This window comes from Oncorhynchus keta, chromosome 14 (genome assembly GCF_023373465.1).
Source record: "Oncorhynchus keta strain PuntledgeMale-10-30-2019 chromosome 14, Oket_V2, whole genome shotgun sequence".
NCBI classification, from domain to species: Eukaryota; Metazoa; Chordata; class Actinopteri; order Salmoniformes; family Salmonidae; genus Oncorhynchus; species Oncorhynchus keta.
Genome location: NC_068434.1, coordinates 9,216,057 through 9,228,927, shown reverse-complemented (window position 1 = coordinate 9,228,927; position 12,871 = coordinate 9,216,057). Strand labels below are relative to the sequence as shown.

Sequence of the window (12,871 nt, the reverse complement as noted above, 5' to 3'; positions counted from 1 at the left end):
CAAAGAGACCAATCTTACACAAGTCAACAACAATTCTCAGAACTCAATTTGATTTTGATCAATCCTCTTTCACCTACGACTGTTTTTTGTCTTTAAAAATGTAGCTTCTACGAAATCTTCTGAAATATTTGAAAAGCAAAACTACTCATTTAATTTTATAATGTAGAGAAGGTTTGTTCCCTGTGAATACACAGAACAACATTTATAGTAAGGCAATACTTAGTATTATAAAACCGGATGTGTTTTGCACCACTGACACCATTATTGTTATATGAATTCATGGGACGTGACGTGCCCGTGCTAGTGCCAACCACTTCCACTTCCTCGGCAGCGCGCATGCGGATGTCGCTTGTGTAACTGTGAGAAACTTTAAAACTCACACCCCTCCATCACACTCCACTTGCGCGTTCAAGATGCGAGATTTGCCTGAGCAACAGTTCCTCTCGCTACAGGCCTACATTTGATTCTGTTCGGTTAGTGAGAGAACATTCTCCAAAATTCTGCTACCTAACAAATTATATTTAATTTTCTATTTTTCCATGTGGATATATCATTCACTCATTTGATTAGTATAATGAGGGGTCTTGGCTTTGAAGCCTGCTTATTGTCGTTGACACAGCTATGCATCCTCAGTTGCATAATGCAAACAGTTCTTACGCAGGATGCTTCGTCATCAGCAGCTTTAAGACAGAGAATGCCATGGCAACACAACGGGCAGGTGTTTAGTATACTTAGCCACGGTTCTGAATATCAGCCATCGGGACGAAGAGACCGAAAAACAGGTTCAGCTCAACGGAATCACATAGTTGTCGTTATCAACAATAATGAGACGGCTGAAGAGACGAATGTGCACAGATACCCTGCGCCAAGAGGCTCTCCAAGGCGGCCAGCGCCGGGTGTGCAATTACGCACCGCGCGTCGACGTCCTAATGGGGCGATTAGACATGAAAGACCCCAAGAGAACCGGGAGACTGCTTCAAGACCTTCACCATCAACTCCCACCGACGACAAACCCACATCTACTAACTCTCCACCACTGACTAATTTGAGAAGAGAGGATATGATGGTTGGAGATGACCCGAACAACCCCTATAAATCCATTGGTTATAATCCCTATAACCCTTATTATAATTATTATGATGCGTACTACAGACCTAGAGCCAGAAGCAGAGAGCCGCATGGTTATGGCACAAGTTATCATCAACACGGAGGTAAGTGCAATATTTCCCTTCCAGTAATTCACTTTTTTAAATGCATTTTTTTTTCTCTCACATTTGTAAGGCATTTTATTCCAATTCATTTTTTTTTAACAGCTTGCTTTAGGCTACTTAATAATAATTGCATTTGTTACATGATTGACAGGTCTCCCTGACTTGGTGCCTGACCCATACTATATTCAAGTTTCCTCCTATATCCAGAGGTTGCCCATGTACAATCTGAGATGTGCAGCCGAGGAAGGTTGCCTCGCAAGGTACTCTCATACTGCAGTGACCATTCCACTCTACACTGAGTGTACAAAACATTAAGAACACCTGCTCTTTCCATGTCAAATTGACCAGGTGAATCCAGGTGAAAGCTATGCTCCCTTATTGATGTCACTTGTTAAATCCACTTTAATCAGTGTAAATGAAGAGGAGGAGACATGTTAAAGAAGGATTTTTTTTAAAGCCTTCAGACAATTAAGACATGCATTGTATATATGTGCCATTCAGAGGGTGAATTTAAGTGCCTTTGAACGGGGTATTGGTAGTAGGTGCCAAGCGCACCGGTTTGAGTGTCACGAACTGCAACGCTGCTGGGTTTTACACCCTCTACAGTTTCCCGTGTGTTTTAACAATGGTCCACTACCCAAAGGACTTGCAGCCAGCTTCACACCTTGTAGAGTTTCATGACCTGATGAACCGAGGCTGTTCTGGAGGTAAAAAGAGGGTGCAACTCAATATTAGGAAGGTGTTCTTAATTTTTTTGTACACTGTTTGTTTGTTTCTTAATGTTTGTTTCATATCCCAAAGGACTTGCAGCCAGCTTCACACCTTGTAGAGTCCATGCCCCGATTCATTGAGGCTGTTTTGAGGGCAAATGGTTCTTAAATGTTGTTATTTGTATTTTTTTATTATCCAATTCCGATCTTGTCTCAATGCTGCAACTTCCCAACGGGCTCGGGAGAGGCGAAGGTCAAGTCATGCATCCCCCGAAACATGACCCGCCAAACCACGCCTCTTAACACTCGCTTAACCCGGAAGCCAGGCGCACTAATGTGTCGGAGGAAACGCTGTTCAACTGATGACCAAAATCTAACTGCAGGCGCCCGGCCCGGCCACAAGGAGTCACTAGAACACAATGAGCCAAGTAAAGCCCCCCCCAGCCAAACCATCCCCTAACCCGCCCTATGGGACTCCCAGTCACAGCCGGTTATGACACAGCCTGGGATTGAACCCAGGTCTGTATTGAAACCTCAAGCACTGCGATGCAAAGCCTTTGACCACTGCACCACTCGGGAGGCTTGGGCAAAGGCTTCTTCATGTTTTGTACACCCAGCGTATATAGCTAGGTGTTTTAACCAAGCCCAGACATGAAATGACTCTTTAGCTGTGTATCTATGCTGAACTCCAACGTAAAGAATATTTAAATTCTTTATTTAGAAATTACAATAGCTACAGACAGGAAAGTTGTTAGGGTCTACCAGGGATTGAACCCTGGTGTGTACATGTGTTGAGAGAGTGGGGAGTGTTACCACTCAGTCATGGCTCTGACACGTATTACAGTAGTTAAACCCATAGTAGCTGTATATTCATTAACAGTAGTAACCGACAGTGCCAGACTCCAGTTTCCTTTTAGCAGTTCAAAAGGACATTTAGGAATCAATTTAGGAATCAATTTAGGAATCAATTCAATTATTTAGTTAATCGTGAAGATTATGGGTCAATAATGATTGGACTAGAGTTCCTGGAATGTAAAAAAGTTGTATAATAAATGAATTGAGACATGAATAAAGTGCGTTAACATATGAACTATTTGAATGTCTAAGAGACCATGTGTTTTCCCCTGTGACGGGACAGTTCTGCTCAGGGCGTGGCCGACTACGACACCCGGGTGCTGCTGCGGTTCCCCCAGCGCGTGAAGAACCAGGGCACTGCTGACTTCCTGCCCAGCAAACCTCGCTATGCCTGGGAATGGCACAGCTGCCATCAGTGAGTTGTGGATAATGATACATAAACATGTATGAATAGATTCAGATTCAGAGATTCAGATTCAGAGATTCAGATTCATATTCAGGATTCAGATTCAGAGATTCAGATAGATATTCAGATTCAGAGATTCAGATACAGATATTCAGATTCAGAGATTCATATTCAGAGATTCATATTCAGAGATTCAGAGATTCATATTCAGATATTCAGATTCAGATATTCAGATTCAGATTCAGAGATTCAGATTCACTATCCACCAGGGGGGAAATTCATTTGGACACGTGGTTAAAAACAAACTACAGAAAATAATTCATTCAAATTTCTAAAGCTACACATTTAAAAGTGCAATATGATGTATACTGGAGGAAACAACAGACTATTATACAGCCTAGTGGCTGTTGGAATAACAGACTATTATACAGCCTAGTGGCTGTTGGAATAACAGACTATTATACAGCCTAGTGGCTGTTGGGAATAACAGACTATTATACAGCCTAGTGGCTGTTGGGAATAACAGAGTCCCCATATCTGTCTGTTTTCATTTTCTTTTGAAGAAGTCTCTTTGCTCTTGTCCAGCTGCTGCTGTGACTGAGTTTTGAGTGAAGGGGATGAGTACTGTCCTGTAAAATGCTTTTCAAGTTTTAGGAGGATGAGTTTTGAGTGAAGGGGATGAGTACTGTCCTGTAAAACACTTTTCAAGTTTTAGGAGGATGAGTTTTGAGTGAAGGGGATGAGTACTGTCCAGTAAAACGCTTTTCAAGTTTTAGGAGGATGAGTTTTGAGTGAAGGGGATGAGTACTGTCCTGTAAAACGCTTTTCAAGTTTTAGGAGGATGAGTTTTGAGTGAAGGGGATGAGTACTGTCCTGTAAAACGCTTTTCAAGTTTTAGGAGGATGAGTTTTGAGTGAAGGGGATGAGTACTGTCCTGTAAAACGCTTTTCAAGTTTTAGGAGGATGAGTTTTGAGTGAAGGGGATGAGTACTGTCCAGTAAAACGCTTTCAAGTTTTAGGAGGATGAGTTTTGAGTGAAGGGGATGAGTACTGTCCTGTAAAACGCTTTTCAAGTTTTAGGAGGATGAGTTTTGAGTGAAGGGGATGAGTACTGTCCTGTAAAACGCTTTTCAAGTTTTAGGAGGATGAGTTTTGAGTGAAGGGGATGAGTACTGTCCTGTAAAATGCTTTTCAAGTTTTAGGAGGATGAGTTTTGAGTGAAGGGGATGAGTACTGTCCTGTAAAACGCTTTTCAAGTTTTAGGAGGATGAGTTTTGAGTGAAGGGGATGAGTACTGTCCAGTAAAACGCTTTTCAAGTTTTAGGAGGATGAGTTTTGAGTGAAGGGGATGAGTACTGTCCTGTAAAATGCTTTTCGAGTTTTAGGAGGATGAGTTTTGAGTGAAGTGGATCAGTACTGTCCTGTAAAATGCTTTTCAAGTTTTAGGAGGATGAGTTTTGAGTGAAGGGGATGAGTACTGTCCTGTAAAACGCTTTTCAAGTTTTAGGAGGATGAGTTTTGAGTGAAGGGGATGAGTACTGTCCAGTAAAACGCTTTTCAAGTTTTAGGAGGATGAGTTTTGAGTGAAGGGGATGAGTACTGTCCTGTAAAATGCTTTTCGAGTTTTAGGAGGATGAGTTTTGAGTGAAGTGGATCAGTACTGTCCTGTAAAATGCTTTTCGAGTTTTAGGAGGAGGTTGGAAACCGATTTTTGATCTATAACCAATGATCCTTTCCTTGACTTGGTCTTGGTCAGCTTTTGCTCTTTCTTCAAAAACTTGGCCCGCTGACATATTGGGGAATTGTTTTAACAGTGGACTAATGAACAAAATACTAAAATATATATTTTGATGTAACTATCCCTTTAAGCAGGTTTCTATAAGCCTGTACAGTTTCACAGGCATGGGGTGTGGTGGAGAGAGCTCTCAACAGATCGACACAGACTAGTGTGTATAGGTTATTACTGCGCTTGCAATACCAACATTGAAAGCAGTGCATTATTAAGAGTCTGTGTGGTCTGGTCATTGATGGGAATACGTCCCGTGTATTCCAGTCACTTCCATAGCATGGACGAGTTCAGTCTGTACGAGCTGCTGGAGGCCGGCTCAGAGAGGAGCGTTGCCGAGGGACACAAGGCCAGCTTCTGTTTGGAGGACACGTCATGTGACCCGGGATACTACAGACGCTTCGCCTGCACGTCTCACACTCAGGTCTGTTATTACTGTATCGGCACCCTATTTCCCCATATAGTGCACTACTTTCTTATCAGGGTCCATAGGGCTCTGGTCAGAAGTAGTGCACTATATAGTGAATAGGTGGCCATGTGGGATACAATCCTGTGATCATCACCTTATGCTCCACTATAATACTAGCCCATTAAACAGCATGCAATGTGTGTTTGTTTTCTTCAGACAGTTTTCTTTAAACAGAAAAATACAAATCTGTGTGATGATGTTGAATAAATGTAGGAAAACTGCTTTGGATTTGCAAAAAAAAGTCATAAATTGAAGGGAATAATTACCCCACTTTTAACCGAAATCCAATGACATGGTGACATTTGTTGAATTTACGTTACCAAAACTAGGTGTTGAAATGACGTACTTGTACTGTATGTGCCCAGTGGGAAGAGAGGCCTGGCTATAAATATTAGTTTGCATCTGAGAGCTTTCACCATTCGATAGTAGAGACAGAACCGGATCGGGCTCTATTCAGTGTAAAGTGTTCTATCTTTTTATTCCTTGTGCTGTTGTGATTCCCTTACCTGTTAGTGCTGTTGTGATTCCCTTACCTGTTAGTGCTGTTGTGCTAGCCTGGTCCCTTTAGTGCTGTTGTGCTAGCCTGGTCCCTTACCTGTTAGTGCTGTTGTGATTCCCTTACCTGTTAGTGCTGTTGTGATTCCCTTACCTGTTAGTGCTGTTGTGATTCCCTTACCTGTTAGTGCTGTTGTGCTAGCCTGGTCCCTTACCTGTTAGTGCTGTTGTGATTCCCTTACCTGTTAGTGCTGTTGTGATTCCCTTACCTGTTAGTGCTGTTGTGATTCCCTTACCTGTTAGTGCTGTTGTGATTCCCTTACCTGTTAGTGCTGTTGTGATTCCCTTACCTGTTAGTGCTGTTGTGATTCCCTTACCTGTTAGTGCTGTTGTGATTCCCTTACCTTTAGTGCTGTTGTGATTCCCTTACCTGTTAGTGCTGTTGTGATTCCCTTACCTGTTAGTGCTGTTGTGATTCCCTTACCTGTTAGTGCTGTTGTGATTCCCTTACCTGTTAGTGCTGTTGTGATAGCCTGGTCCCTTACCTGTTAGTGCTGTTGTGCTAGCCTGGTCCCTTACCTGTTAGTGCTGTTGTGCTAGCCTGGTCCCTTACCTGTTAGTGCTGTTGTGCTAGCCTGGTCCCTTACCTGTTAGTGCTGTTGTGCTAGCCTGGTCCCTTACCTGTTAGTGCTGTTGTGCTAGCCTGGTCCCTTACCTGTTAGTGCTGTTGTGCTAGCCTGGTCCCAGACCTGTTTGTGCTGTTGTGCTAGCCTGGTCCCAGTTTGTCTGTTTGTGCTGGTCCCAGATCTGTTTGTGCTGTTGTGCTAGCCTGGTCCCAGATCTGTTTGTGCTGTTGTGCTAGCCTGGTCCCAGACCTGTTAGTGCTGTTGTGCTAGCCTGGTCCCTTACCTGTTAGTGCTGTTGTGCTAGCCTGGTCCCTTACCTGTTAGTGCTGTTGTGCTAGCCTGGTCCCAGATCTGTTTGTCCTGTTGTGCTAGCCTGGTCCCTTACCTGTTAGTGCTGTTGTGCTAGCCTGGTCCCTTACCTGTTAGTGCTGTTGTGCTAGCCTGGTCCCAGATCTGCTTGTGCTGTTGTGCTAGCCTGGTCCCTTACCTGTTAGTGCTGTTGTGCTAGCCTGGTCCCTTACCTGTTAGTGCTGTTGTGCTAGCCTGGTCCCTTACCTGTTAGTGCTGTTGTGCTAGCCTGGTCCCAGATCTGTTTGTCCTGTTGTGCTAGCCTGGTCCCTTACCTGTTAGTGCTGTTGTGCTAGCCTGGTCCCAGACCTGTTAGTGCTGTTGTGCTAGCCTGGTCCCTTACCTGTTAGTGCTGTTGTGCTAGCCTGGTCCCTTACCTGTTAGTGCTGTTGTGCTAGCCTGGTCCCTTACCTGTTAGTGCTGTTGTGCTAGCCTGGTCCCAGACCTGTTAGTGCTGTTGTGCTAGCCTGGTCCCTTACCTGTTAGTGCTGTTGTGCTAGCCTGGTCCCTTACCTGTTAGTGCTGTTGTGCTAGCCTGGTCCCTTACCTGTTTGTGCTGTTGTGCTAGCCTGGTCCCTTACCTGTTAGTGCTGTTGTGCTAGCCTGGTCCCAGATCTGTTTGTGCTGTTGTGCTAGCCTGGTCCCAGATCTGTTTGTGCTGTTGTGCTAGCCTGGTCCCTTACCTGTTAGTGCTGTTGTGCTAGCCTGGTCCCTTACCTGTTAGTGCTGTTGTGCTAGCCTGGTCCCAAATCTGTTTGTGCTGTTGTGCTAGCCTGGTCCCAGATCTGCTTGTGCTGTTGTGCTAGCCTGGTCCCTTACCTGTTAGTGCTGTTGTGCTAGCCTGGTCCCTTACCTGTTAGTGCTGTTGTGCTAGCCTGGTCCCTTACCTGTTAGTGCTGTTGTGCTAGCCTGGTCCCTTACCTGTTAGTGCTGTTGTGCTAGCCTGGTCCCAGATCTGTTTGTGCTGTTGTGCTAGCCTGGTCCCTTACCTGTTAGTGCTGTTGTGCTAGCCTGGTCCCAGATCTGCTTGTGCTGTTGTGCTAGCCTGGTCCCAGACCTGTTAGTGCTGTTGTGCTAGCCTGGTCCCTTACCTGTTAGTGCTGTTGTGCTAGCCTGGTCCCTTACCTGTTAGTGCTGTTGTGCTAGCCTGGTCCCTTACCTGTTAGTGCTGTTGTGCTAGCCTGGTCCCTTACCTGTTAGTGCTGTTGTGCTAGCCTGGTCCCTTACCTGTTAGTGCTGTTGTGCTAGCCTGGTCCCAGATCTGTTAGTGCTGTTGTGCTAGCCTGGTCCCAGATCTGTTAGTGCTGTTGTGCTAGCCTGGTCCCTTACCTGTTAGTGCTGTTGTGCTAGCCTGGTCCCTTACCTGTTAGTGCTGTTGTGCTAGCCTGGTCCCAGATCTGTTTGTGCTGTTGTGCTAGCCTGGTCCCAGATCTGCTTGTGCTGTTGTGCTAGCCTGGTCCCAGATCTGTTTGTCCTGTTGTGCTAGCCTGGTCCCAGATCTGCTTGTGCTGTTGTGCTAGCCTGGTCCCAGATCTGCTTGTGTTATCATGTCAAGCCATGCCAAGTGACAAGGAGTGGACATGATAGCGCAACGAGATCTGGGACCAGGCTTTTTTGAACCAGTTGAATGGATGAATCTCTTTGTCTTGGGTTGATTGTTTTTAGGGATTGAGTCCTGGATGCTATGACACCTATAATGCCGATATTGACTGCCAGTGGATTGACATTACTGATGTGACACCTGGGAAGTATATCCTTAAGGTTTGTTGCCATACTTTGTTCTATATTATTAGCTGAGGAGGTTTCTAATCCTGTTTTTATATTGTATGCCATTAAATAAACATTTTTGATATTACTGTTGTAGCAACACGATGTGAATGATTCCTAACCTAACATACTTTATGCCTTCATTTTATTATTATATATATTTTTTTACAGATCACTGTAAACCCAGGTCACCAGGTCCCAGAGTCCAACTTTGACAATAATGTTGTTCGTTGCAGTGTTCAATACAGTGGCACCTCTGTCCAGGTTTCAGGGTGTACTGTTACATCGTGAGTGCTGTCTTTTTTACAATATGGGGGGGGTATCTATGTCCTTTTTCCCCCCTTGTGTCCCGACTCATCACATCCTTCTCAAAGCACATTGTAGCAGAAGATCAGAGGTTCCGCCCCTCAGAGGAGGAACCTCAGTGCCAAGGAGAGAGAGGACACAAGGACTTAAGATTTGCCTCTGTAAAATACAATACTGAAAATGATTGCTGGCATGATGTGTTTTCCTATCTATCTATCTATCTATCTATCTATCTATCTATCTATCTATCTATCTATCTATCTATCTATCTACCTACCTCACCATCTATATATCTACCTACCTCACCATCTATCTATCTATCTATCTATCTATCTATCTATCTATCTATCTATCTATCTATCTATCTATCTACCTAACTATCTATCTATCTATCTACCTCACTATCTATCTATCTATCTATCTACCTATCTATCTATCTATCTATCTATCTATCTATCTATCTATCTATCTATCTATCTATCTATCTATCTATCTATCTATCTATCTATCTATCTATCTATCTATCTATCTATCTACCTATCTATCTATCTATCTATCTATCTATCTATCTATCTATCTATCTATCTATCTATCTATCTATCTATCTATCTATCTATCTATCTATCTATCTATCTATCTATCTATCTATCTATCTATCTATCTATCCAGGTACTAAGAACAAAGGAAACACCACCGAAGAAGCTTTACGATGATTTGCAAAACAAGACGACAACCAACATGGACGGACGATCAAATATGAAGACATTATTGTTTACAGTATTTTATGGTCTGAGTTTCCTGCAATGCGTAAAACATATTTCTTTATTTTATTTTTTACTTTATGAATATTCCTGGTTTAAACAATATCATATTACACTATTCACCTTTCTTTTTTTAAAGCATAATGTGCAAAGTTGATAGAGACAAAGGTCATGGATGAGAAAGACTGTAGTAAGTATTTCACTGTTGACGAAGCATGTGACATAACATTTGATTTTAAATTTCATCATCACAAGCATCATTTTGTTTGGAATGGTAAAAGGTTTCATTGATTTGTTGTGGTATACATTATACATAAAATGGTTGTTTCGGTGCTAATTTAAGATCGTTACTGTATGGAAGTTTTAGTATAATGGATATATTTAATCAAATGTTGCCATTTTAAACAATGTTTACAATATACGTGAAATATTGGTGCTACATTTACTTGGGTTATGTAATAAATAAAACTTCACAGTATATTCTTCTTATTGAGAGGGTTTTGAAATATATTAACTCATTTTAAAGCATATAGGCATTCACAGGAAAAGCACATGTAGATTGACTGACTTTTTATTTTACCTTTATTTAACTAGGCAAGTCAGTTAAGAACACATTCTTATTTTCAATGACGGCCTAGGAACAGTGGGTTAACTGCCTGTTCAGGGGCAGAACAACAAATTTGTACCTTGTTAGCTTGGGGATTCGAACTTGCAACCTTTAGGTTACTAGTCCAACGCTCTAACCACTAGGCTACGCTGCCACCCCGCACTGCTGAGCTGACCTGACCTGACATTTAACTCAGAGTCAATGAAAAGTCCTTTTTCCTTCATGTATTAATGGTTTAGGTCTTCTCCTCACACTGTTCCTGACCCTGGCAGTCATTATGAATGCAGGTTGTGGGTGAATACAAATTCCACCTGTTGGATATCCTAACTCAGAATAATGTGAATTGCAGGTAGGGTTAAAAAAATATATTTGAAATTTGCCAGGTTTTCCAGAGATCCCGTTTGGAAGATTCTTGGATTGATTTATTTTCCTGTATATTTTGCAACCCTACTCGCAGGCCTGATGTGACCTGTACACCATGAGTATCAAGCCATTGTATTGAGGGTAAAGCATGGCCTCAAAATATGGCCTGATGAGATATGTAATGTATTGTCACAATGAGTTGAATTGTAATGATCATGTGCCACTTGGTGAAGGAAACAGGACTGAAAATGAACCAATTCAACAACCATGTATGTCTCGGTCACTAACAAACACAGTCACCGGCAGGGAAGTGGATTATGAACAGGTTCTGAAAGAGGAAACATTAACTACTTGACAAAGGAAGGTTAGCTTATTGTAGCTATTAGAAAGCTATTCATCACGAAACTTGAACAAAAATGGATTTTCATGACATTTACTCCACAGATGGATTCTATAGAGGAAGGATTGTTGACATATTTGACATTTGTATTATTTCAACTAATTGAAGTTCATGACTCGGTCACAAACAAACACAGTCACCGGTGGCAACTCTACCATTCACTCAAAAAGGCAAGGCATAGTTTATCATAGCTGATATAACGCACACCTGGAACCCCTACATGTTCACAGCGACTATCGGTTTGTGTAACGACTACAACATCACTAGGTAACTAACTGTACTCAGATATTTTAGGTGTGAAGGGTGTGTGAAGATCAATGTCTCCCAGGGATGACTCCATGAGACTGCTGAAGTCAGAGAACAACATTGAATTTACCGATTGAGCTTTGACTTCTAGCACCACAGGGCTTTTACTCCTTATGATTAAAAACTTTTGGACACAGTAATGCACACTCGGAAACAATCCATTTTACACAGCGTGTGTGTGTGTGTGTGTGTGTGTGTGTGTGTGTGTGCATGACTGTACGTGTGTGTGTGTGTGTGTGTGTGTGTGTGTGTGTGTGTGTGTGTGTGTGCATGACTGTACGTGTGTGTGAGTGTGTGTGTGTGTGTGTGTGCATGACTGTACGTGTGTGTGTGTGTGTGTGTGTGTGTGTGTGTGTATGACTGTACGTGTGTGTGTGTGTGTGTGTGTGTGTGTGCATGACTGTGTGTGTGTGTGTGTGTGTGTGTGTGTGCGTGACTGTACGTGTGTGTGTGTGTGTGTGTGTGTGTGTGTGTGTGCATGACTGTACGTGTGTGTGTGTGTGTGTGTGTGTGTGTGTGTGTGTGTGTGTGTGTGTGTGTGCATGACTGTACGTGTGTGTGTGTGTGTGTGCATGACTGTACATGTGTGTGTGTGTGCATGACTGTACGTGTGTGTTCAGGGGAGAATGATCTACGCAAACCAAGAGACACCCAGTACCTCCAACTCAACCACACCCTGGAACTGACAGGAAACATCACCATCAACAGATATGGAGGAAAGAGATGAACAAAGAGCTCAACAACCAATCTTATGATGACATTCCACATCCACAGTTATTCTCCTTGACCATGACTTACTGGCTCTATAGCCATGTTGACTTACTGGCTCTATAGCCATGTTGACTTACTGGCTCTATAGCCATGTTGACTTACTGGCTCTATAGCCATGTTGACTTACTGGCTCTATAGCCATGTTGACTTACTGGCTCTATAGCCATGTTGACTTACTGGCTCTATAGCCATGTTGCCTTACTGGCTCTATAGCCATGTTGACTTACTGGCTCTATAGCCATGTTGACTTACTGGCTCTATAGCCATGTTGACTTACTGGCTCTATAGCCATGTTGCCTTACTGGCTCTATAGCCATGTTGACTTACTGGCTCTATAGCCATGTTGACTTACTGGCTCTATAGCCATGTTGACTTACTGGCTCTATAGCCATGTTGACTTACTGGCTCTATAGCCATGTTGCCTTACTGGCTCTATAGCCATGTTGACTTACTGGCTCTATAGCCATGTTGACTTACTGGCTCTATAGCCATGTTGACTTACTGGCTCTATAGCCATGTTGACTTACTGGCTCTATAGCCATGTTGCCTTACTGGCTCTATAGCCATGTTGACTTACTGGCTCTATAGCCATGTTGACTTACTGGCTCTATAGCCATGTTGACTTACTGGCTCTATAGCCATGTTGACTTACTGGCTCTATAGTCATGTTGACTTACTGGCTCT

The 12,871-nt window shown here is 43.0% G+C and overlaps 1 protein-coding gene and 1 long non-coding RNA gene across 51 annotated transcripts; one reads left to right on the top strand and one right to left on the bottom strand.

Annotated features, from left to right (window-relative positions):
• Window positions 1-387: 387 nt before the first annotated feature.
• On the top strand, window positions 388-10,218 carry LOC118392843 (protein-lysine 6-oxidase-like). The gene is made up of 7 exons (XM_035784808.2): window positions 388-1,211; window positions 1,363-1,471; window positions 3,060-3,191; window positions 5,236-5,392; window positions 8,572-8,667; window positions 8,845-8,960; window positions 9,649-10,218. The coding sequence occupies exons 1-7, from the start codon at window positions 575-577 to the stop codon at window positions 9,653-9,655; spliced, it is 1,254 nt and encodes a 417-aa protein (XP_035640701.1). The 5' UTR covers window positions 388-574; the 3' UTR covers window positions 9,656-10,218.
• Window positions 5,449-8,565, bottom strand: LOC127907191 (uncharacterized). Of its 50 annotated transcripts, none has more exons than XR_008063645.1 (10): window positions 7,896-8,565; window positions 7,828-7,861; window positions 7,488-7,555; window positions 7,318-7,453; window positions 7,182-7,249; window positions 6,944-7,079; window positions 6,390-6,647; window positions 6,148-6,336; window positions 6,033-6,113; window positions 5,465-5,970 (listed from the first exon to the last, which is right to left on the bottom strand). It is a non-coding gene; the product is annotated as an uncharacterized LOC127907191 (long non-coding RNA). The 50 variants fall into 50 exon arrangements; XR_008063653.1 differs by having other exon boundaries at window positions 5,466-5,970; window positions 7,318-7,419; XR_008063622.1 differs by having other exon boundaries at window positions 5,449-5,970; window positions 7,318-7,861; window positions 7,896-8,133; window positions 8,236-8,565.
• Window positions 10,219-12,871: the final 2,653 nt, after the last annotated feature.